Raw genomic sequence first — 20,202 nt, 5'->3', positions numbered from 1 at the left:
GAGGTATCAGGTATCTACCGTGGGAAACGAGATCAACGTTAAGCCTCTTGGCAGATGGCAATTGTCCTATTCGCGGATTGCCAGCTCTGCAGGAGAATCCGATGTCATCGACTCTGCACGGTCCACGAGGCATGACTTGCGCCGCCTTCGATTCTTAAACTTACCAGTTATGGGGTGGACAACTAACGAGTTAACAACTCTATTCTATTCGTATTGCTTCTATTATTAGGGGCGGCATACCTCTCTCGACACTCCTTCATCTGTATTCTTACCCTCTCGCTGTCCTACTCATTTGGTATATACATCCGACCTGCCGTCACTTGACTTACCCCAATTGAAACCCCCTTATCCAACTCCTCCCTCCACATCACCAAGGGATCCTCGAAACTGCGTTACAAAATGGAGCTGTGCGGGCGCCAGAAAGTTGTCCAGCGCAAGATGGTGCTCTTGTTAGTTTTGCATACGGCTCATGTTTAATCACAGGGGGCAGCTACCTGACTAACTGATTTCGACCACAGAGGAGATGGTGCTTGCGGCAAGACGTCAGCTTTGAATGTGTTTACAAGAGGGTCAGCAGCTCGATCAATGTCTTTATATATCGACGTATCGAGCATTTGCTAACCATGCTGATAGATTTTTCCCGACAGTCTAGTGAGCTCCTCTTTTCCCGGTTATCAATCCAGTGCTAACCTATGCGACTCCGATAGTGAGCCGACTGTTTTTGGTGAGCGCATTCTTCAGTTGCAAAGTCGGTAGATGCTAACAGTTGCCTTTGGTTAGAAAACTATGTCCATGGTATTCTTCCTATTTCGCACAACTCCGGTCGAAAGGTACTCATTCGTTCCAGACATTTTCGTTGACAACGTACACATGGAGTTGTCGCTGTGGGATACAGCCGGTCAAGAAGAATTCGATCGATTACGGGCACTATCCTACGAGGATACACATGTTATAATGCTATGTTTCAGCGTGAGGCTCCTGCTGCGTCTGAAGGAAAGAAGTTTGGAGACAAAGCCTGACCATGTCCTTCTCTTGTGCAGGTCGATAGTCCCGACTCGTTCGAAAATGTGGCAACGAAATGGATTGACGAGATTCGCGAGAATTGCCCCGGCGTGAAGTTGGTCCTCACGGCACTCAAATGCGATCTGCGCAAAGATGACGAGTTGAACGACAACCCGAACGCTATCACATTCGAACAAGGATTAGCGAAAGCAAAGGAAATCGGCGCTGTAAAATATCTTGGTGAGAGACTCCTCAGAGATAAGTTGGCGATCAGCTATTGATATAGGATCGATACGGTAGAATGCTCTGCTGTTCAGAATCGCGGTATCAGGGAGACCTTTTACGAAGCCGCCAAGGTCGCTCTCGATGTGAAGCCTGCAGGATCCAGCGGGTCCAAGGGACAGTGCATCATCCTCTGATAGTTCCATGCGCTGAGGAACCCCTTTAGATGGATCGGTCCGATTCACAATCCCATTTGCATGCCGACTTCTCCCTCTAACAATCGGCTCATTCTGACTCATGCGAGTCAGTCGCATATCATGGCTGGTGATCACAGATACCCTACATCTTTTTCTACTCCTTTGGCCTCTCTGGGGCCACTTCAGCGCTTCAGCGTGACATCTTTCGACAACTTCTTTTCTCTATATATACTTTTCGACACCTATTTTCTTCTTATTCCTAATGTTTTCTGGGTACGTGGTTATCAAGAGGTATACCCGAGTACGGATTGTGGAGCGCTTGATTGTCTTGCCTTGTCTACTGGATCTGCTTTCCTTCTATGATTGGTATCATATACTTGGAGGTATTAATGAAGGTGGCAACTTCATTACTCCTAATTTTCTTGCAAAACACGCGTACGCCTAGGTATCTTTTCAACTGTGATGACTATGTCGAAGTCTATTGGGTGGATATTGCAACACTACTATGCAGATTGAAATAATGTACACCAGCGTCGCTGTGAAGCTTTTGTTTCATCTTCTCTATTGTCAGAGGAAACCCTCTTCCTGAACGCTATACACACCCTCGATCTTCTCCCCCGTTGCACGCCCCCCACATGCAAAATCCGCATTCACCCTCTGTACAAACGCATCCACAAACTTGTCCGCAACCTCTCCGGTGGACACACCCGGCACACCCTCGCCCTCGAGACTCGTGGCCTCCCGCCCCTCAAGCCCGCACGGCACGATCTGCTGAAAATACCACATCGGCTCCTCCGTCACATTAAACCCAATCCCGTAGCTACTGATATTCCGGCGAAGATGAACCCCCACAGCGGTGATTTTCTTAGGCAGAACACCGTCTGCATCCCCGTCCCCACCTGCAGACACAGCCATAGCCGCAGCCGTGTTCGTAGCCGGCCGCGGTCGCACCCACACGCCGGGATCCTCGGTCACAAACCCCTGGATGCCATACCCGCGCAGAACATCGATGACACTATTCTCGAGCAAGCGGATATGGCACCGCGGGGTCAGACTCAGCCGTCGCAGATCTAGAATCGTGTATGCGACCATCTGCCCGGGGCCGTGGTAGGTCGTCTGCCCCCCGCGCAGGGTGGGGTGGTACTCTGCTTTGGGCGAGCCATTGGGCGATGCGTTGAGAATGGAGCGGATGGGTTCCAGGGACGGCGGCAGGGAGAGAGGCGCGGATGGCGAGGAAGGGGCGGTGTTGGAGGGTGGGAGGTCTCGGCGGCCGGTTGTGTAGACTGGGTTCGGGGTGAAGGTTATGATGGTGGGATCTGGGGGTGCGGAATTTGGTGGGTTGGGCTGTATCGCTCCTGTGCCTGCGGCTACTGGAGTGGTCAGTCGCTTGTATGCGAGAAGACGGGTGGTGAGGATTTGCTGCAGATGGGCAACCCGGGTGAAGGAGGTGATGTCGGGGAAATGAACGTGTGCAAGCTTCATCGTTGGAGGTATCGTGGGGGTTTGTTCTTGCAATTGAGTTGAGGCGGAGCTTAGATGCAATTGAGTCTGGATGAATGCATCATTGGTAATGGTAGGAACAGAAATTGGGCCAGTTGCGAGGCTAATGGGATCGGACAGCTTGATATGGAGGCTAGGTGCCGAATACCGTCGAAGAAGGTCTTGATAAGATAGATGCCTTGTGACGTGAGATCATGTGATGGCCAAACAGCCTTCTGGATAACTTTGGCGAGGTACAAGATTTATCTATTGTGCTTGCGATCAAAGATATACGCTGATTCTCCTTCTTTCATAACTAAAATACATGCTCGCTGCTTGGGAAGCCTAATTGCTGAAGACAGACTTTCAACGGACATAGATCGAAAAGAGTATGTATGCAAGGCCCGTGTACTCACAAAACCCCAGTGTGCCGAAAACCAATTTTGTGAAAAGATCAGCCGGCTGCTCAAGAAAGTAGCGACCCCTCATTAAGGTGCTGAGCCGAATGGCCGAGTCTATGGAGTCACGGTTCCGTTGACAAGTGGTTCGTCGGCTTGTTGCTCGCTGTCAGAGACCAGTTTCCAATCCCGTACGCCACCCTTCCAATCTGCAATGCGGCCTTCTCTTATCCGGACCGTGACAACCCGTACGTCATTGTCAATTGATAGACTGGGTCTCCGTTGACCAGCAGCCTGCTGCTGTTGACCGAACATACCCAGCTCTTCCTCGAAAGTGTTGTTCTCCAGATGCCTCTCTTTGCACCAGGCTTCTTCCTCCGAACCAGGTTCCAAAAATCGGGCGGTACTAGTGATAGTTGTCGAAATGCTGGATAGTGCGCTGGTGTTCAGATTGAGGAGCAGACTAGCCAAGGACGACCGGGTTGCAACGGGCGGCGGGGAACCATCGCGCTGCCCACTGGGATTGGGGGCGCGGGTGGGAGGACGGTGAGACACCCAGTCATGAACTAAAAGAGAGACTCGTGGATTGGTCATGAGATGGTTCGTCTTGCGTGACGAAGGATTCGTTGTCATAATGATTGTCGGATATGGATCAAAGGGGGTTGATGGCAGATAGGTGTAGGACATAAGAGAGATGTGGGGAGTAAGGCCATCGCAAGTTGCAAGATGGAGCTGTCCAGAATCAGTCAGTCAATATTGACGAAGAGAACGCAACAATCAAGTGAAGGAGAGTAGCAACGTACGAATCTGGAGTTTTTCAGACACGAAATTACCTCGGGAGGGAGAGTGGTCGCGACAAGAGGATGAGTGGTGGTGGCCGAAGCCTCGTACGAAAGCGGTGGATTCAAAGAATCCGTCATTGTGTTGTGATGAAATAAATTGTGAAGAATTCAAACAATTGGTGATGCACTCAGTATTTCCTGGACTGGACAGAGGAATACCACATCAGTAGTGATCACTCTGTACTACCTTAGGCGGTACACAGCAAAGTGGGATATCGCGGTGGAGGGCAATGCAATAATGAACAGGGAGAAGCTGCTGTGGCGGTGTTTTTGACTGGTTGCGGCCGAGGCCGGATCGCCGATGCATGGGGCTGCCTTAACACCTTACTGTAAGAGGTAGTACCAGAGCTACCTTAGTAAGACTGTAGTCTGTAAGAGACTAAGAGTATGGGAGGGCTCCAAGAGGGGCTTCCTATCGACGTCACCAAACCTCGGACGGTCGGGAGCTGAAGCTGTTGACTCAAGCATCTGCGACAGAGGCAAATTGACATGCAAATCTATACCAGTAAGAGGAGTGGGATGGAGCTCATCAGGGTAAAGATTTATCACGATCAATGATAATCATTCTTGACGAGGACATTCATAAACACGCCACTGTCGTTATCAAGTCATTACTCAGGTATGGAAGCTTTCCAGCTAGCTAGCCCAAGCAGGCCTGAGAAGCAGAACCTCCTCTACAGAGTAATACTTTACATCTATCTACATATTCCGTTCCTCGTAGCTTTTGCTTTTTACCCAGGAGAACAACTCCCTACTTGCAGTTTACCTAAGGCTGCTAGGATCCTTACTCCGCAGTCGCAGTACGTTGTCTGGGCTTTGTTTCCCCGCACTTCCAGTACTTAGCTACCCTAGGTCCTACGGACTACGGTAACCTAAGGAACTCCGGTCTCAGAGTAAGCTGCCTTCCCCAGCTTCTTTCCCACTCGGCTTCAGTCCATGTCCACCTCATTCATTCCCTTCCACAACAATTGGTGATTAACCACTTCTAGTACTCTGTATTAGCCATCTGAAAATACAGTTTCATTACCTTAGTCTGTGGTGAATTCATACTAGTCTGATTAGGTGATTAGTGTTTCTCCGCTTCTTCATCCACCTGTTGGCTGATCCCTGTGCTTGCTACTTTTGACTCCACACGCCACAAAAAGCAACTGCCTCTGCACAATAACTCACGCACACACCACCAAGTTACAGCGTCTCTGCAGCTCTCTTTCCACATTTAAAGCTGTTTTGTCAATAGATCGCGTGCCAGTTTCATTAATACTAAATATCCCTGCTTTTTCTCTGTGCTTCCCCTCTTTGAACAACCGCTGTCTGTCTTTCTGTCTTTGCTCCTTGTGAATCCTTCCTTACCCCCTTCAACTGTCCCTTCAACGGAGTCGTTTAATCCACTGTCAGACCATACCAGTTTGTTCTATTCCTGCACTGTGCCTCAGTTGCCAATCCTTTGGTTCTCTCCTTGTTGTCTTCCCTTTCTTGTTGTACATTCAGCCCAACATGCTCGCCCCGCGTTTTGTCCGCCCGGTGTCGTCGCTCGTACGGCCCTTCAGCACCTCTACCACTGTCTATCGGGCTCCTTCCATCCGCGACATTACCGCCGACTCGGCCGCTGAATTCAACGCGCGTCAAAAGGAGTTCCGTGAGAATTTGGAGGCAGCTCGCAAGAAGAGGGAACAGCAAGAGAGTCAGTCCGTCGATGCTTCTGGTTCTACCCCAGCTTCCCCTGCTATTCGTGATCGCTTCCGTGAGTACGCTACCGCTCCCACTGCTCCCCGACCGAGCAATGCGAGCGGTGAACTTAGCCCTGTTGTTGATGCCGCCAGCGTTCTTGATAGCAAGGCATTGGGCTTACTTTCCACCCACCGTTCTCTAGGAGACGAGCAGTTGTCGGAAGCCAACCAGTCTCCCAAGCGTGGCCCCTTGTCTTCGCTCATTTACGGAACGAAGGAAGGCCAGCATTTCGACAAGGACATCGAACGTTCGTTTTCGCAAGTCCTCGCTCGCGGCAAATACGTCCATTCTATTGTCTTCCATGAGGTCAAACCCGATAAAGTAGATGAATACGTCGCTCTCGTTGGCGAGTGGTACCCCCGCATGGCCAACACCGAAGAAAACAGGGTTAATCTGGTTGGAAGCTGGCGCACGCAAGTGGGAGATAATGACACATTCGGTATTTCAATCTATGAACCCAAAATTCTCCGATCGCCTCCTGAAGCCGTCTCTATTGAGACTTTCCATTGCTGACATAGCTTTCCGGTAGTGCACATTTGGGAGTACCAGCGTTACGAGGGCTACCATGCCTCTCTGCATAACATTTCCCAACACCCGGAGTTCCCAGCATTTGACCGCAAGTTGAAAAGTCTGATCAAGAGCAAGAAAACGTCTCTGATGCAGGAATTCTCCTTTTGGCCAACAACCCCTCCGCGCCGCCTCGGTGGCCTCTTTGAGCTTCGGTCCTACACCCTTCACCCTGGAAACTTGCTTGAGTGGGAGACACACTGGCGCCGCGGCTTGAGGGCGCGCCGTGAAGTCATGGAGGGTGTCGGTGCATGGTTTGTCCAGATTGGTGATCTGAACACGGTTCACCACCTTTGGCAGTTTGCGAATTTGGAGGAGCGCAAGATCCGTCGCGAGCAGTCTTGGGGCATTGAAGGCTGGGCAGAGACAGTTCACAGAACGGTGCCACTCATTCAAAGCATGCAGAGCCGGATTCTGATCCCCATGCCATGGAGTCCAGTTGGCTAAATCGGTCCGCGCATTGGAGATTTGTAGAGGTTGCAATCACGAGACCAGGTTGTCCACCTGTGAGATCGTGGTAGCCAAGCGACCGGTTCCTGCACAAAGTTCTGAGTGCCATGATTGAGATTGACGAGCACCGGCGAGCAAGTGCGACTGTCACACATTGGTAGTTGCTAGGGCCGCTGCTTTATGGAGACGAGTTCTCTGATTTCACTGGCACGCTGTGGCTCTGTAAACACTCCACAGTATTCTGCTACTATACCTACTTAGCTTATAAACCCCACCATGGCGCTTTAGCTATGTATCTATCATGTTCGTAACAATTTCATCAACGTTGTATTTAGCAGTCTACCCAGAGCTTTTCTCTCTCTCTTTTGCTTTGCCTGTACACGCGTGTGTTTCCTCGGACCAACAAAGGATTTGTGTCATAGTAGCCAACTCGGCACAAGATACTTACTCCATACTGGTGCATCTGATCATGATTAGTTCCCCCCAGCTTTACCCCGCTTTTTCTCGACTGCGACAAGCTGAGCTCAGGCACTGTTTCACTCATTTCTTGCTGCTCTCTCTTTAAGTTCTGCGTGATATCTAGATAGTGGTATCACTGGTAGGACCGAGTGCCGCACGTGCAAAATACGTTGGCAGTTGGTCACAGGTTCAAATCCACAAATCACGTGGCGTATCAAACCAGAAAAGCCACTGCATTTCTACTCCATAGGTTAACACCGACCTGGTTCAGGATTTATCTGTGGATTTACTGACTTCATGCATCCAAGGCTTCTAAGCAACCTAACTGTAATGTACCGTAAGTTCGAATACATGCGGTAGGTTTCTTTGGCCCCGCATCCGCCCTCAAGGCTGTTTTTCCGCCGGCAGAAAAAAAGTAGACAAGACGGAAATTTGGTACTAAAAGGGGACGTCAACAATCCAGATCACCATCTGTCCTTTTCCAATATCCGTTTCTCGTCGCCATTACTTTGCTGGGAGTTCCTCCGATGCATTATTTTTATAATAGACACTGAACTTTCGATATTTAATTTTTGGCCTCCTCTGTTTCTCTCAACCTTCTTTGTACTTGAAGTTTAGGATTCACCGCCGGCTTGGCTACTCTCCTGTCGTGAACCAAAGCGAAGCAGCGTCTCTCCCCAGCATACTTCCCATAGACTATCACGAGGTTGGAGTAAGGTCGACAAGATGACCTACATTCGGCAGCATCAATTGCCAAATCTCAAGACTTATCGATATGCTGGAGTGGATCACTCGCTGATCAGTCGATATGTCCTCAAGCCGTTCTATAACCGATGCGTGATCAACTGTTTCCCCATGGGCATGGCGTGAGTTGCTACGCCCCCATTGATGTTTGCCACTCTTTTGTTTGCCTGGGCTAGCTAACAGTAGTGTTCTACGTCTTTTCTGTTCAGGCCTAATGCCGTAAGTCTCTAGTCCTGGCTGGTCGAGCTTTAGCAGACCGACGATCGAGAAACTGAGGATTTGGTAGATTACCCTGACAGGGTTCTTATTTGTGGTAATCAACTTCATCACCATCTTATGGTACAACCCAACGTTAGATCACGATTGCCCTCCATGGGTCTATGCCAGTTGCGCCATTGGGTTGTTCCTGTATCAGACGTTCGATGCAGTAGACGGCATGCAAGCGTATGGACACCCGTCCTCCTTCCCATCTGCTAGTAGACTAGATTGACTGAGTCTTGTCCATACAGGCGGAGAACAAGACAAAGCAGCCCCCTTGGGGAGCTGTTTGATCACAGTAAGTAGAATGTCGCCCGGGGTCTTCAAGGACGAAGAGAAAGCGCGATGTTCATTCTCTTTCCCTGCAGGTGTCGATGCATGCAATACGGCTCTCGGAGTAATCATCTTTGCTGGCGTGACGAACCTCGGTCAGACCTGGGCTACTATACTGAGTCTCTTCGGGGGTACGTCGAGATTGCATCCTAGAATTACTTTATCGGAGTACTAATTCAGGTTAGCCACTATGACCTTCTATGTTCAGACATGGGATGAATACTATACTCAGGTTTTGACTCTGGGAATCATCTCTGGCCCCGTTGAAGGTGTCTTGACTCTGTGCACCGTGTTCGCTTTCACTGCCTACCAGGGCGGCGGCAGCTTCTGGCACCGCCCCATGCTTGAGACGATCGGTGTTCCCAAACTGGATGTGATTCCCGCTCATTTGTATGAGATGCCCTTTACGCAGTGGTACCTGATCTACGGCGCCATCATCCTCTTCTTTGCCACTGGGTCCAGTATTGTACACGTCATGAAGGTTCAAGCTGAGCGTGGAATGGACACGGTTAAACCCCTTTATGGCCTGATCCCTCTGGTTACAATGTGGACGCTTGCGCCCATCTACCTGTACTTGCAACCTACCATTCTGGAACACTACACGATTCCATTCATGCTGTTAGTGGGCTTGATCAACGCCTACGCTGTGGGCAACATGATCGTTGCACACCTGATCAAAGCGGACTTTCCTTTCTTCTATATCTTCATCGGCATTGCCCCTCTCGCGTTGGGCGTGCTGGACCGTGCTGCGCCCTTGCTTGGTCTTTGGCAGAGCGTTCTTGGGAACGAATCCGGTCAAGTCGCCTATCTCTTCGGATGTCTGGGTCTGGCCATCGGTGTGTACGGAAGTTTTGTGGTATGTCCTACGGCCCGACAATAAGGAATCATAATCGAGGCTGACGATCCCCAGCACGATGTTATCATCACAATATGTGATTACATTGACATTTGGTGCTTGTCCATCAAGTATCCACATGTCGAAGAGCGGCCGATTGCTAACGGGCAACCCAAGAAAGTGCTGTGAGGGCAAAGTCTGCCCACTGAAACCATTCGGCTGCATATCAACTATGCCAGAATCACATACAACAGCAAATGCGTGATGGAGGGACGTTGGCGAAGAGCTTTAAGTGGGAAAGCAATACCCGATCGCACTGTATTGTATTGTACGCTAGAGCCGTTCAGTCGGGTTACTGTTTTGCTTCATCTGGATCGATTTGGATTATTGAGCTATACCTCAGGTAGATACAGTCTACCTGGTGCCTATATTATAGCTGGTCTGGAAACCAGCCTTTGACATGTTTGACATTATGCGGGAATTGGATTAGCGGTTCATTCAACAGCAGCTATTTCTAATGAATTTGATACGTTACGGATTGAGCTATTCTCTACCAAACTCCTGAAGGGGAGTCATGTAGGGATCGACCCCCCCGGCGTCATCATAAAGAAGTAGCTGGACAGATCCAGAAGACCGGACTATGGACCTTGATGGTGAGGACTACCTGATCAGGAATAGTGAATATGGGGCTCAGGCTATACCTCAACAGACATAGCAAAAGGTATGATTGGCTACCTCTTGGGCGGGGATGGGACAGCACACGGGCCGTGTCAAAATTACCAGTAAGAGGAAGGTAAGCGAGGGTTTGAGCCCTATTCTCCCCAAACGGGCCCGGCTGGGCGACGCCCTCAGAGAATTCCCTTCAAACTTCGCCATCTCCACGAGACCACCTCTTTCGCTTCAACACCCCTCAAGCAGGCCATCTCCATCAGCGCAGCATTTCAATCCATTTCGCTGATCGACTTTTTGTCTCGTCAAGATGGTAGGTTCTACTTGCATTTTAGCTTCATGCAACACCTTGGGATATCCCCTAGCCGTTCTGCTTGTCGTCTGCACAGGCTAAGGAGCTTGCTGCCCGTCGTGTGCACGCCTGTCGCCGGACCGTTTCTCATCTTCATCGCAAAAAGACATCAAAGTATCAATGACTAACACAATTTTTCTCTTTCACAATAGGTTCTCGCGGTCGACCTCCTCAACCCTACTCCTCAGGCTGAGGCTCGCAAGCACAAGCTTAAGGTATGATACCGAAATACATGTCCACCAAGGTCCCGGATCCGATGGCTGATGTTGGGAATCGCTTCGACAAATAGACCCTTGTGCCTGCTCCCCGTTCCTTCTTCATGGACGTCAAGTGCCCCGGCTGCTTCACCATCACCACCGTCTTCTCCCACGCCCAGACCGTCGTCGTCTGCGCCGGCTGCTCGACCGTCCTTTGCCAGCCCACCGGTGGCAAGGCCAGACTTACTGAGGGCTGCTCCTTCCGGAGGAAGTAAATGTCACATTACGACGCAACCGAAGCCGGAGCGATGATTTAGGGAATGTGGCGTTCTTCTTCGACGATGGATTAATCTTTTTTTTTTTGAGAGAGAGAGCAGATTGCAGATAGAAGATGGAGTCCTCGCCCCCTTTGCGGGAAATCTCAAAAAAATTACAAAGTTCGATCCGAAAAAAAAAAGCATTACCGGGCAGTTAATTGCCACACCCAAAAGCATTGACGATCTGTTAAGCTTTTATTCTCATGGAGGGGAGTTCCGGATATCTGGCATATGAACACGGTCCAACACTATATCAATCCGTTTTTGCACATCTTCTACTCGTTGCTTCTTAACTCTGTTCTTCTACTTGTTCTCACGCACTTGTTGATATTGTACGACGATTCTTCTCATTAACGGATTGTATCTCGGTTACCCTGAAAAACGACACGGACTATGACGGGCTCTTCCTCTCGGCGAATAACGAACGACATCTGCACGAGCCTGGCTGGCCACAACGATACCCAGATGTCGGATGAAACGGAGCGTTCGTCGTTGACGGCAATGGATGGACTCTGGAGTGGCCGGTGCAGCGCTAGGACGGGCGATGTTGCTGCTGGATGATGCGGGAGCGAGTGTTCATGGCAGGAGAGCTTGCAGTTGGTTACGGTTTATCCTGTAGCTAAGCTGTAGTTAGTCTCGACTGCTGTAGTGAATCTCAAGCCCTAGTTTCAGTCCTCTGGTGTCGCCCATGTAACTGTACTTGTAAATGAACTTGTTTCCACACTCGTCTATGCTACTTGCTACACACTTCGTAGATCTTATCTCGCTACGGGCACATCGTCCTCGTCATCGGCCCCATTCCTTCCCACGTCTTTCTTATCGATTATCAATCACCCCGGTTGCCCCCCCTATTGCCCCACCTAGTCCGCGATTCACCATGCGTACTACATATGTTTGACACTATTGACTGACTGCAGCATACTGGGCACGCTGCGCCGATTGACAGCAGAGCGACATATGCAACAATACAAAATTCCATTCGTGTTCGTCTTGCTCATCCCTATAATGTCAACGAGAGTTCCGCTATTCAGTAACCAGCCTGGTATAAGCTTCATGCGGGATGTCTCGATCCATTCTTCATCCTAGACCTTGATGGGGACAATGGAGACTCGAACTAGGGCAGAAGAACCAGCTCCTTTCATGGCCCATCCATCATCCAGTGACCTACCGAACCCCTAGCGACAGCCGGAGGAATGGCGGAACACTCAAAACGAAGGGAGAAATTCAAAGCTAAACCTCAATCAACGCTTTCGCCTTCGCCCGAATGTCCTCCCCAAAGTCCACGGGGTTGTTCGGGTCGCCGCCCGTCATCAGTGCCAGTTTACCCGTGGTATCGTTGACGAGGGTGTTGGTGAAGTTGTTCCGGCCGAGGACGTCCTGGGCTATGCTGCGGGCGTTGGCGTCGCCGGCGCGGAACTTGTCCATGTCGATTTCCTGCAGTTCGCGGTGGGTGTTGCGGACGAAATCGAACAGGAAGAAGAGGGTTGGGTGGGTGTTCGGGGGCTGCATTTGCGGGTGGGCCTCGAAGGATCTGTTGGTTGGCCGCAGTTGGCATATTAGTGAAGGCACGATCTTATTCAGGCTTGGGCGTGAGGATGAGATGATCGACGATTGGCGTGCATGTGCTAGCTTATGGTGATGCTTGCAGGCAGATACGTACGCGAGGAGCTCGGCCATTTTGGCATCGATGCGGTCGACGTTGAATTCGAGCTGTTCAGCGCTCATTTTGGATGGTGTAGCAGCCTGGAAGGACAGTGCTGTGTTTGTGATGAGTGAGAAGACGTTTGTGGGCAACTATTAGTAACTAGTAAGCGATCAGTCGATGAGATTAGGTGATGTTGGATGACGAGGATCGAATCCGATACATCACGAAGTCAGTAGAAGTGGTGGAGCTTACACCAAAATCAAGGAAGAAACCTTATCTTATCGCGCGGGAGTTTTCCCACCGCGCTATGTACCTTTTCTAGAGATTGGGCCAAGAGATATCAACCATTCAGCTTCACTTTCGCATAGATGGTCATTTTATAGAGAATCTGCATAATCTGTCGCTAATTGGGACCCTCGTCAACCTCGCCACAGCCTCTCCTCATGGCGCCCCGTCAACCCCTCAAACTCCTCATGCTTCACGGCTACACCCAGTCCGGCACCCTATTCCACGCCAAAAGCCGCGCCCTCATCAAGCACATCACAAAGGCATTCCCTCTCCACGAAGTCTCTGCCATCTACCCAACAGGTCCCACCCGCCTCAACCCCGCCGACATACCAGGTTACGAGCCGCCCGCGGAGGGTTCCACCGCAGAACAGCAGCAGGAGCAAATCGAAGCATATGGGTGGTACCGCCGCTCAAACACCGCCGATCCACCCCTCTACGTCGGCCTTGAAGGCGGCCTGGATGCCATCGCCAAGGTCCTCCGCGAGGAAGGGCCGTTCGACGGCGTGATCGGGTTCTCGCAGGGCGCCGCGATGGCCGCCATGGTTGCGTCGCTGCTCGAGCCCGGCCGAAAGCAGGCATTCGAGCATTTCGCGGATCCCAAGGTTGCGTCGGAGGGGCTCGATGTCAAGGAGCCTGTTGCGGGTGTCGCATTCCCGGCGTCGTTTGAGGAAGTGGGTCATCCGCCTCTGAAGTTTGCGTTGTGTTATAGTGGGTTTCGGTCTCCGGGGCCGCGGTATCGGCCGTTCTATGAGAATCCGCCTATTCAGACGCCCATTCTGCATGTTCTGGGGTCGTTAGATGCTGTTGTTGACGATACACGCAGTCGTGCGCTGGTCGAAGCCTGTGCTGGTGATCCGGAAAAGGAGGGGAAGGTTGTGTGGCATCCTGGCGGGCATTTTTTGCCTAGTCAGAGACCGTATTTGGATGCTGCGGTGCGGTTCATCAAAGAGCAACTGGCAGGAGACCAAGCGAAGATGGATGCAAAGGAAGATGACGTTAGGGATATGGATTTGCCATTTTAGACTTGGGTCGACTACCCGCTTTGTATATATCTGACCCGAGGATTCAGATGATGTCCATAGACTTAGATGGTATCGTGCATTAGAGGAATACAATATGACAATTGACGCTCAGTACCCGATGCACTAGGTAAGCTTCATGCTTCAAGGAATTGGAATTCTGCGTTACGCATTAATCCGGAGTCTTCAATATCAGTATATTTTACACACTATTGCAAAATATCTAGGACCCAGTCCGATCATGACCGCTATCCACATATGCGCCACCGGCCAAATGCCTCTCAACGAGCCTTGCCCTTCTCCCCGCGGGATGGAAGAATTCTGGCCATCATCTCTTCCTTGGTAATCAAATGATCGATGCGCTCCAATAACCCAAGGAGGCTCTTCATGTCGCTGCTCCATTCGTTAAGCACATCATCGGCATCTCGAGGCTTGGCGAAATTGACCAGTCGTGCTGGACGGTCAATCTTGGCATAGATGGTTTTTGATGTCACCAACTCGCTAATGTACTTTTCTGTCTCTTCCTCGGTCAGATCGAGGAGTTCAGTCAGGCGACCCATCTGAATGCGAGTGTAGTACTTGGCTACCACGCGGACATTGTGTTCGATGACGCGCTTGCGGAGATCTTGCCACCTCTTGTGTGCCTGATCCTCCGCGGACTGACTGGGTTGCGCGTTGAACACGTCCGTGTTGCAGAGATGTGGACCAAACTGCTCAGCAACCATGGGCCAACGCATCAGCTCTGGGACGGTGAAGAGCTTGATCAGGCGAGCTTCAACAGGAACTAAGGAGAGTCTGGAATCTTGCTGAATGCGATGCAGCAGATCGGACTGTTCGTTGTCGTATGGAGATAGGACAATGTAGTAGACGATTCGGGCAAGTACCTTTGGTGATTATCGTCAGTTCCACATGCAAAGGCAGGTTAGGTATCAGCTTACTGCTCGCAGTTGCTCCGGGTTATTCTGCACTGATTCCGTGTCCAGCACCTCGCGGTAGTGTTTGCAAACATCCAGATACTTGTAGTCATGGTTTGCAAGAATGATCTGTTGCTCGTAGTAACGGAGCTTCAGGTCTGTCACGTCTTCATCGACTTCCATGGGAGGTTCATCGGGAGCCCGTGTCTTTTCTCTTTCCTCAGCCGTCTTCTTGAGCTTTTCAATTTCCTCTGCTGACTTCTTTGGCTTGCGTGCGAAGTATTTTTTACTGATCTTGCGACTCAAGATCGCAGCTTGTGACCAATCACCACGTTCTATACAAAGAGCAACCTGCTCCAAGATAAACTCCGTCTTCTCACGTCTCGTCATGGAACCGAAGGTTTCCACTTGCAACTCGCAAAGAATGTCGGCGGCAGCATTGACGTCACCCTGTGATTTCTTAATGTTCGACAAAATCCGTGTTACACGAGCCCTCTCTACTTCGACGAAAATCTGCAAAAGGTATCAGCAACAAGCGTGCTGGAGCGACGGGCCTATTATGGTGCACTTACCTTGCCTTCGGTCACGGTTCGCAGCGTCTCGATCACAGACAACTTCACATCCATGCTAGGTGTCTCATCCAAAAACTTCATCACCGTCTGAACCATCCTCGTTGTCGCCTGTTTGAGTTGTCCATGTTTCTTGGAGAGCAGGAGCACTTGGTCATTGAGGAGATTCCAGTTGCCCGAGTCTTTGCAGATTGTGACAATGGTCACAAGAATCCGTGAAGTAGTAGCGAGATCAGAAGCCTGAATCGAGTGTCAGGTTAGACTGGGTCATCGGGAAAGTAGGAATCCAGTATGATGCCATACCTGTCGTGCTTGCTTCTCCAGAACCAGGAGCTTATCGATGGCAGCTTCAACATCGGACTGAGGAGACACTATTAGTACTAGATTAATACCAGAAAAGAGATGCTTCAAACCTTTGCTAGCTGCTCTGCTTCTGGGATCAGCTTGTCAGCATCCTTCGAGAAATCTTTCTCCGGCTTCAAGAGGCCTCCGTCGGACATGGTGACAAGCGCTGAGACGTCACTTCTTGAAATCGTCGTACTGATGCGCAGAAAGTAGAAGCCCTGTAGCGTATATCCCAGAGGTTCCAATAATTCTGGAAGCAGAGTGCTGATTATGTTTGAAATAGATTCTAGATAGGTGGACGTGAAGCTTGACAGTGTGTACCTGCGCCTTGCTCTCCGGACCAGCTCAAGCTGGCGGAAGCTCTGTGTCATGTGACATGGCATCACCCGATCGGGCTACAGGCCAGTGCCTCTACGTTCTCGCGATCCTGTCAACAAACCTGCCTTTCTCGTGCACATCGCCGTTTCGCGATCAGATGTCCTCACAATGAAAGACCTTGGAAAACGCGGGCACCTACTGGAGTTTTCAGCCTTCCTGAGACGATGACTTTTATCGAAGCTCGCACGATGTAATGTCCAACTGACGCTTGGGGACATGGCGATCAGGATCAGTCAAGACCTACGATGGAGGATCTATGGTCACTACCAGCATCATGAAGGCTTCTGCTTTGGCTGCTATTAAGATCCTTCCACCAGTCTTCTGGCAATTCCTCCAACTGGACCCGTTATGATCCCCTTATCAGTCTATCCCATCCGTTCCTGGTAACATTGCTGGGATGCTTAGATAAGCGAAGGGTACGATCACGCAATATCGCATTAACTATTTCGGGCTCCACGGCGTACAAACCAGCGGAAAGAACGTTTAAAGAGTCAATTGTTTTTCTTGTCGCATTTGACAGATTCTCTTTGAATTTCTGTTCTATAATACTCTTGATAAGCTTATCGGTCCTGTCATCTGTGACAGTCATTTTGGGGGGAGTCACTGTTATCTCCAGCGTATGAATAAGCTTCATCCTGGGTTCGGTATTTCCGCGGAAATTCAAAAAGCGATTCGTGCCCTTTCTCTTAAGGCTGAGGACCGAAGGCGGTTGGGCTAGATATAAGAGTCAAACCAACCATTCTGCAGCGTTCATATTCAAATTTTCTACCTCATAGAAGAGAACCAAAGCTCTTCGTATTGGACATTGCTCGCGGTGGCAATCTGTCACGATGAAGGATGCGTCTTGCGACAATGGCTGTCAAGCGCCTTTGCTGATGGCTATGAACACCGAAAATCAGGTGCACTTAATTATTGGGACGAACCCTTTAGCAGGAGCTCGTTGTGCCAAGAGTGTAGGTGTCGGAGCGAAACCTATCATCATCGCACCAGATACGGTCGATGTGCACTATACATTGACCGAGCGCTTCGAAGATGGCTCAGCGCAATGGATACGCAGAGCATTTCAAGACGATGATTTAACCACCCTTGGGCGGGAAGAAGTCGACCATGTTGTGGACATGGTGTTTGTTACTCTCGGCGGGAGTGACCCATTGAGTAAGCATTGATTAATTTGCCATACCGCAGCTTTCGTGACCGTTGACACTTCAACAGGTTCCCATGTTTCGAGGCTTTGCCGGCGTCTGAGAATTCCGGTAAATGTATCTGACGCACCGGATCTCTGTTCCTTCAGCTTGCTCTCTACGTACTCAGATGGCCCTCTGCATATCGGAATTACGACTTCTGGCCGTGGCTGTAAGCTTGCTTCTCGCCTCAGGAGGGAAATTTCTGCTTCGCTTCCTCCGAATCTCGGGACTGCCATAGACAGACTCGGTGCGGTAAGAAGGCGACTTTGGGCAGAAGACTACGCTGCAGGACTCTGTGATGGCATTTTCGACGGCGACGACGATGATTCGACAGGTCAAAAACATACTTTCAATAATCTAGTCACGGAGCATGACAAATCGGCCGCCAAAACAAGACGCATGCGCTGGCTCTCTCAGATTTGCGAGTATTGGCCATTACGCAAACTCGCCGCTATCACCGATTCTGATATTGAAAGGATCCTTCAGGCCTACTCCGCTGGTAAAGAAAATGCCAGCGACATGAATGGGACTGCGTTGTTATCTAAGAAGGGAAAGATTGTCCTGGCTGGCTCTGGTCCAGGTCACCCTGATCTGCTCACTCGCGCAACTTATCACGCGATTCAGAATGCAGATATTATATTGGCAGATAAGCTTGTGCCTGCTCCGGTCTTGGACTTGATTCCACGGCGGACTGAGGTCCATATTGCGCGGAAATTCCCCGGAAACGCGGATCAAGCACAAGAAGAGTTTATGCAAATGGGGATCGAAGCCCTACGCCAGGGGCGGTACGTACTCCGGCTGAAGCAGGGAGACCCGTATCTCTATGGTCGAGGAGGAGAGGAGTTTGAGTACTTCCGAGGCGAAGGGTTTACCCCCTTGGTTGTTCCCGGAATAACTAGTGCGCTCAGTGCCCCATTGTTCGCGGATATCCCTGCTACCCATCGTGGTGTTTCCGACCAGGTTCTGGTCTGCACCGGCACTGGAAGGAAAGGCGCAGCTCCAGAGCCTCCTACTTACGTACCGACTCAGACGGTCGTCTTCTTGATGGCGCTGCATAGACTGTCTGCACTTGTGGAATCACTGACCACGCTACCGGTGGCATATGACGACTCCCGGGCGAGAACGGCCTGGCCCAAGGATACTCCATGCGCCATCGTGGAACGGGCTTCATGCACAGATCAGCGGGTTATTCGTTCAACTCTTGAGCACATCTGCTTGGCATTTGAAGCTGAAGGGTCTCGCCCTCCCGGGTTGCTCATTGTCGGAGCCAGCTGTCATGTTCTACACCGACCCAGCGGTCAAAAATGGATCGTGGAGGAGGGATTTCGAGGCCTGGATGAATTGCATACTATTTTAGATGAGTCTATGAGGGACGGTGTGTGCTGACGGCCTCATGATATGGTTAGCATTTGCATTCGGTGATTTTCTGGGCACGGGTTATGAGAGATCACAATCATGAGCGGGGAGTTTTGTTCCAACAGGTCTTCGATTGAGATAGAGATACCCATGTAAATTATGTTTCAACACTGTGAATTGGTCACGTTGATTTCTCTTTTAGCTTTCACATTAAACCAAAAGGGTAAATTCAGACCTCTTTTAATTCCTGGAATACCTGTCAAAGTAAAACCGACTGGGAAGCTCTGACGTGAAACCTTCAGAAGCATGAATGGCTTGAGGTAGTTGGGTGAAATATATCTTCTCCGTACAGGGATCTATACAGAGTCACGGGTTCCGCCACTAGGCCTCAAGTACCCTCCACGGCTCCTCAAGTCAACTCCTGTCAGCATCAACCATCTCAACAAGCATCTATCATCAAACAGCACCGACTGCAATATGCCAGCAGACAACAAGACATATCTCTCGAACGGGCAGGTACTCTCAAGGTACGGATACGATAGCCAGTTCTCGAAAGCGGAAGACACAAGACTAATGTCATCCCACTCTAGTCCTCCTCTCTCCGTTCGCATCCTACGCTTCTTCGAAAATATCTACTTCTTCCTCGGCTTATATTTCGTGAGCCTTTTCTCGGTATGTTGGGACCGTGATGTTCTCCGACACGTCGTTCCTCAGCGGCCTCGCCGGATCGTTCACTCCGCACAGTGTACGCCAGTTACTGACATTTGACCTTCATAGCTCGATCCCTATACTGCCGCTCAGAATTCGCAGTTCAATGTATCACGGGCAGGAAACCGCCACAATGCTAGGCCTCGCTGGGGAGGCAGTGGTCCTAGCTCTGGAGGCGGCGGCGACGGCGGCGGCGGACCTGGAGGTGGATTTGGCCCTCGCAGGATTGGACGTGTGGACGATATTAGAGGGCCGGAGTGTAAAAGCTGCCGTTGAGGTTGGGTAGGGTGTTTTGTGACTTGTCCTTCAGCGATGCTTTTGTTAGGTTGCCTTACGAGAACCAGCGTGTCTTGTATGTGGCACGGGGATTTGGCTTTTATTACAGTGAGTAATGACATATTCGTCGTACCTCCTTCGCCATTCGTGTGCATTGTACATACTATATCCCGCTGGGCCGTATATAGTGTAATGTCTGTCCATCCATCGACGCTCAGATCGTTTTGATAGAGACTGGTCTACGCATGGGGACTACGGCTGCGGACTCGTTACCTCTGACATACCTGCTGGAAGAGTGAGGTATTCGGAGATTCCACCCGCATTCACGGTTGATTCTTGAGAGGAATAATGACTACAGAGTACATCAGCATCCATATAGCTCATCGTGATGCAGTAACCTTGACGTCACGTGACTCATCGAGGTTCTCCGCAGCTGATGAGGGACGCAGCAGCAAAACCGTGTTGGCCCAC

General features: G+C 50.5%; 10 protein-coding genes across 10 annotated transcripts; 6 read left to right on the top strand and 4 right to left on the bottom strand.

Moving 5' to 3' along the window:
• Positions 1-399: 399 nt before the first annotated feature.
• rho3 (Rho family GTPase RHO3) lies at positions 400-1,421 on the top strand (the record flags this gene model as incomplete). The annotated part of the gene is made up of 7 exons (XM_043268371.1): positions 400-449; positions 519-587; positions 634-651; positions 708-752; positions 831-969; positions 1,041-1,242; positions 1,303-1,421. 7 exons carry the CDS (start codon positions 400-402, stop codon positions 1,419-1,421), a joined length of 642 nt encoding a protein of 213 aa, XP_043124306.1.
• Positions 1,422-1,988: 567 nt separating this feature from the next.
• Aspvir_005151 (lipoyl(octanoyl) transferase LIP2) lies at positions 1,989-2,903 on the bottom strand (the record flags this gene model as incomplete). Its single annotated transcript, XM_043268370.1, has 1 exon — positions 1,989-2,903. The coding sequence occupies one exon, from the start codon at positions 2,901-2,903 to the stop codon at positions 1,989-1,991; it is 915 nt and encodes a 304-aa protein (XP_043124305.1).
• Positions 2,904-3,415: 512 nt separating this feature from the next.
• Positions 3,416-4,218, bottom strand: Aspvir_005150 (pyridoxamine 5'-phosphate oxidase family protein; the record flags this gene model as incomplete). The annotated part of the gene is made up of 2 exons (XM_043268369.1): positions 3,416-4,030; positions 4,102-4,218. The coding sequence occupies 2 exons, from the start codon at positions 4,216-4,218 to the stop codon at positions 3,416-3,418; spliced, it is 732 nt and encodes a 243-aa protein (XP_043124304.1).
• A 1,416-nt stretch (positions 4,219-5,634) lies between these two features.
• On the top strand, positions 5,635-6,882 carry Aspvir_005149 (NIPSNAP family protein; the record flags this gene model as incomplete). Its single annotated transcript, XM_043268368.1, has 2 exons — positions 5,635-6,307; positions 6,398-6,882. 2 exons carry the CDS (start codon positions 5,635-5,637, stop codon positions 6,880-6,882), a joined length of 1,158 nt encoding a protein of 385 aa, XP_043124303.1.
• A 1,188-nt stretch (positions 6,883-8,070) lies between these two features.
• Positions 8,071-11,007, top strand: Aspvir_005148 (aminoalcoholphosphotransferase; the record flags this gene model as incomplete). The annotated part of the gene is made up of 8 exons (XM_043268367.1): positions 8,071-8,210; positions 8,388-8,474; positions 8,598-8,644; positions 8,715-8,810; positions 8,865-9,535; positions 9,590-9,694; positions 10,688-10,750; positions 10,825-11,007. The coding sequence occupies 8 exons, from the start codon at positions 8,071-8,073 to the stop codon at positions 11,005-11,007; spliced, it is 1,392 nt and encodes a 463-aa protein (XP_043124302.1).
• Positions 11,008-12,279: 1,272 nt separating this feature from the next.
• Positions 12,280-12,774, bottom strand: Aspvir_005147 (uncharacterized protein; the record flags this gene model as incomplete). The annotated part of the gene is made up of 2 exons (XM_043268366.1): positions 12,280-12,580; positions 12,710-12,774. The coding sequence occupies 2 exons, from the start codon at positions 12,772-12,774 to the stop codon at positions 12,280-12,282; spliced, it is 366 nt and encodes a 121-aa protein (XP_043124301.1).
• A 363-nt stretch (positions 12,775-13,137) lies between these two features.
• Aspvir_005146 (alpha/beta hydrolase) lies at positions 13,138-14,004 on the top strand (the record flags this gene model as incomplete). Its single annotated transcript, XM_043268365.1, has 1 exon — positions 13,138-14,004. The coding sequence occupies one exon, from the start codon at positions 13,138-13,140 to the stop codon at positions 14,002-14,004; it is 867 nt and encodes a 288-aa protein (XP_043124300.1).
• A 278-nt stretch (positions 14,005-14,282) lies between these two features.
• Positions 14,283-15,984, bottom strand: Aspvir_005145 (proteasome regulatory particle lid subunit RPN5; the record flags this gene model as incomplete). The annotated part of the gene is made up of 5 exons (XM_043268364.1): positions 14,283-14,885; positions 14,940-15,428; positions 15,488-15,724; positions 15,788-15,844; positions 15,898-15,984. The coding sequence occupies 5 exons, from the start codon at positions 15,982-15,984 to the stop codon at positions 14,283-14,285; spliced, it is 1,473 nt and encodes a 490-aa protein (XP_043124299.1).
• A 1,053-nt stretch (positions 15,985-17,037) lies between these two features.
• Aspvir_005144 (putative siroheme synthase) lies at positions 17,038-18,777 on the top strand (the record flags this gene model as incomplete). Its single annotated transcript, XM_043268363.1, has 2 exons — positions 17,038-17,362; positions 17,420-18,777. 2 exons carry the CDS (start codon positions 17,038-17,040, stop codon positions 18,775-18,777), a joined length of 1,683 nt encoding a protein of 560 aa, XP_043124298.1.
• Positions 18,778-19,224: 447 nt separating this feature from the next.
• Positions 19,225-19,731, top strand: Aspvir_005143 (uncharacterized protein; the record flags this gene model as incomplete). Its single annotated transcript, XM_043268362.1, has 3 exons — positions 19,225-19,274; positions 19,338-19,419; positions 19,525-19,731. The coding sequence occupies 3 exons, from the start codon at positions 19,225-19,227 to the stop codon at positions 19,729-19,731; spliced, it is 339 nt and encodes a 112-aa protein (XP_043124297.1).
• Positions 19,732-20,202: the final 471 nt, after the last annotated feature.

The sequence above is a fragment of the Aspergillus viridinutans genome (genome assembly GCF_018404265.1).
Source record: "Aspergillus viridinutans IFM 47045 DNA, scaffold_3, whole genome shotgun sequence".
NCBI lineage: Eukaryota > Fungi > Ascomycota > Eurotiomycetes > Eurotiales > Aspergillaceae > Aspergillus > Aspergillus viridinutans.
Note: the sequence above shows the minus strand (reverse complement) of the source record. Positions and strands in the feature narration are given on the sequence as shown.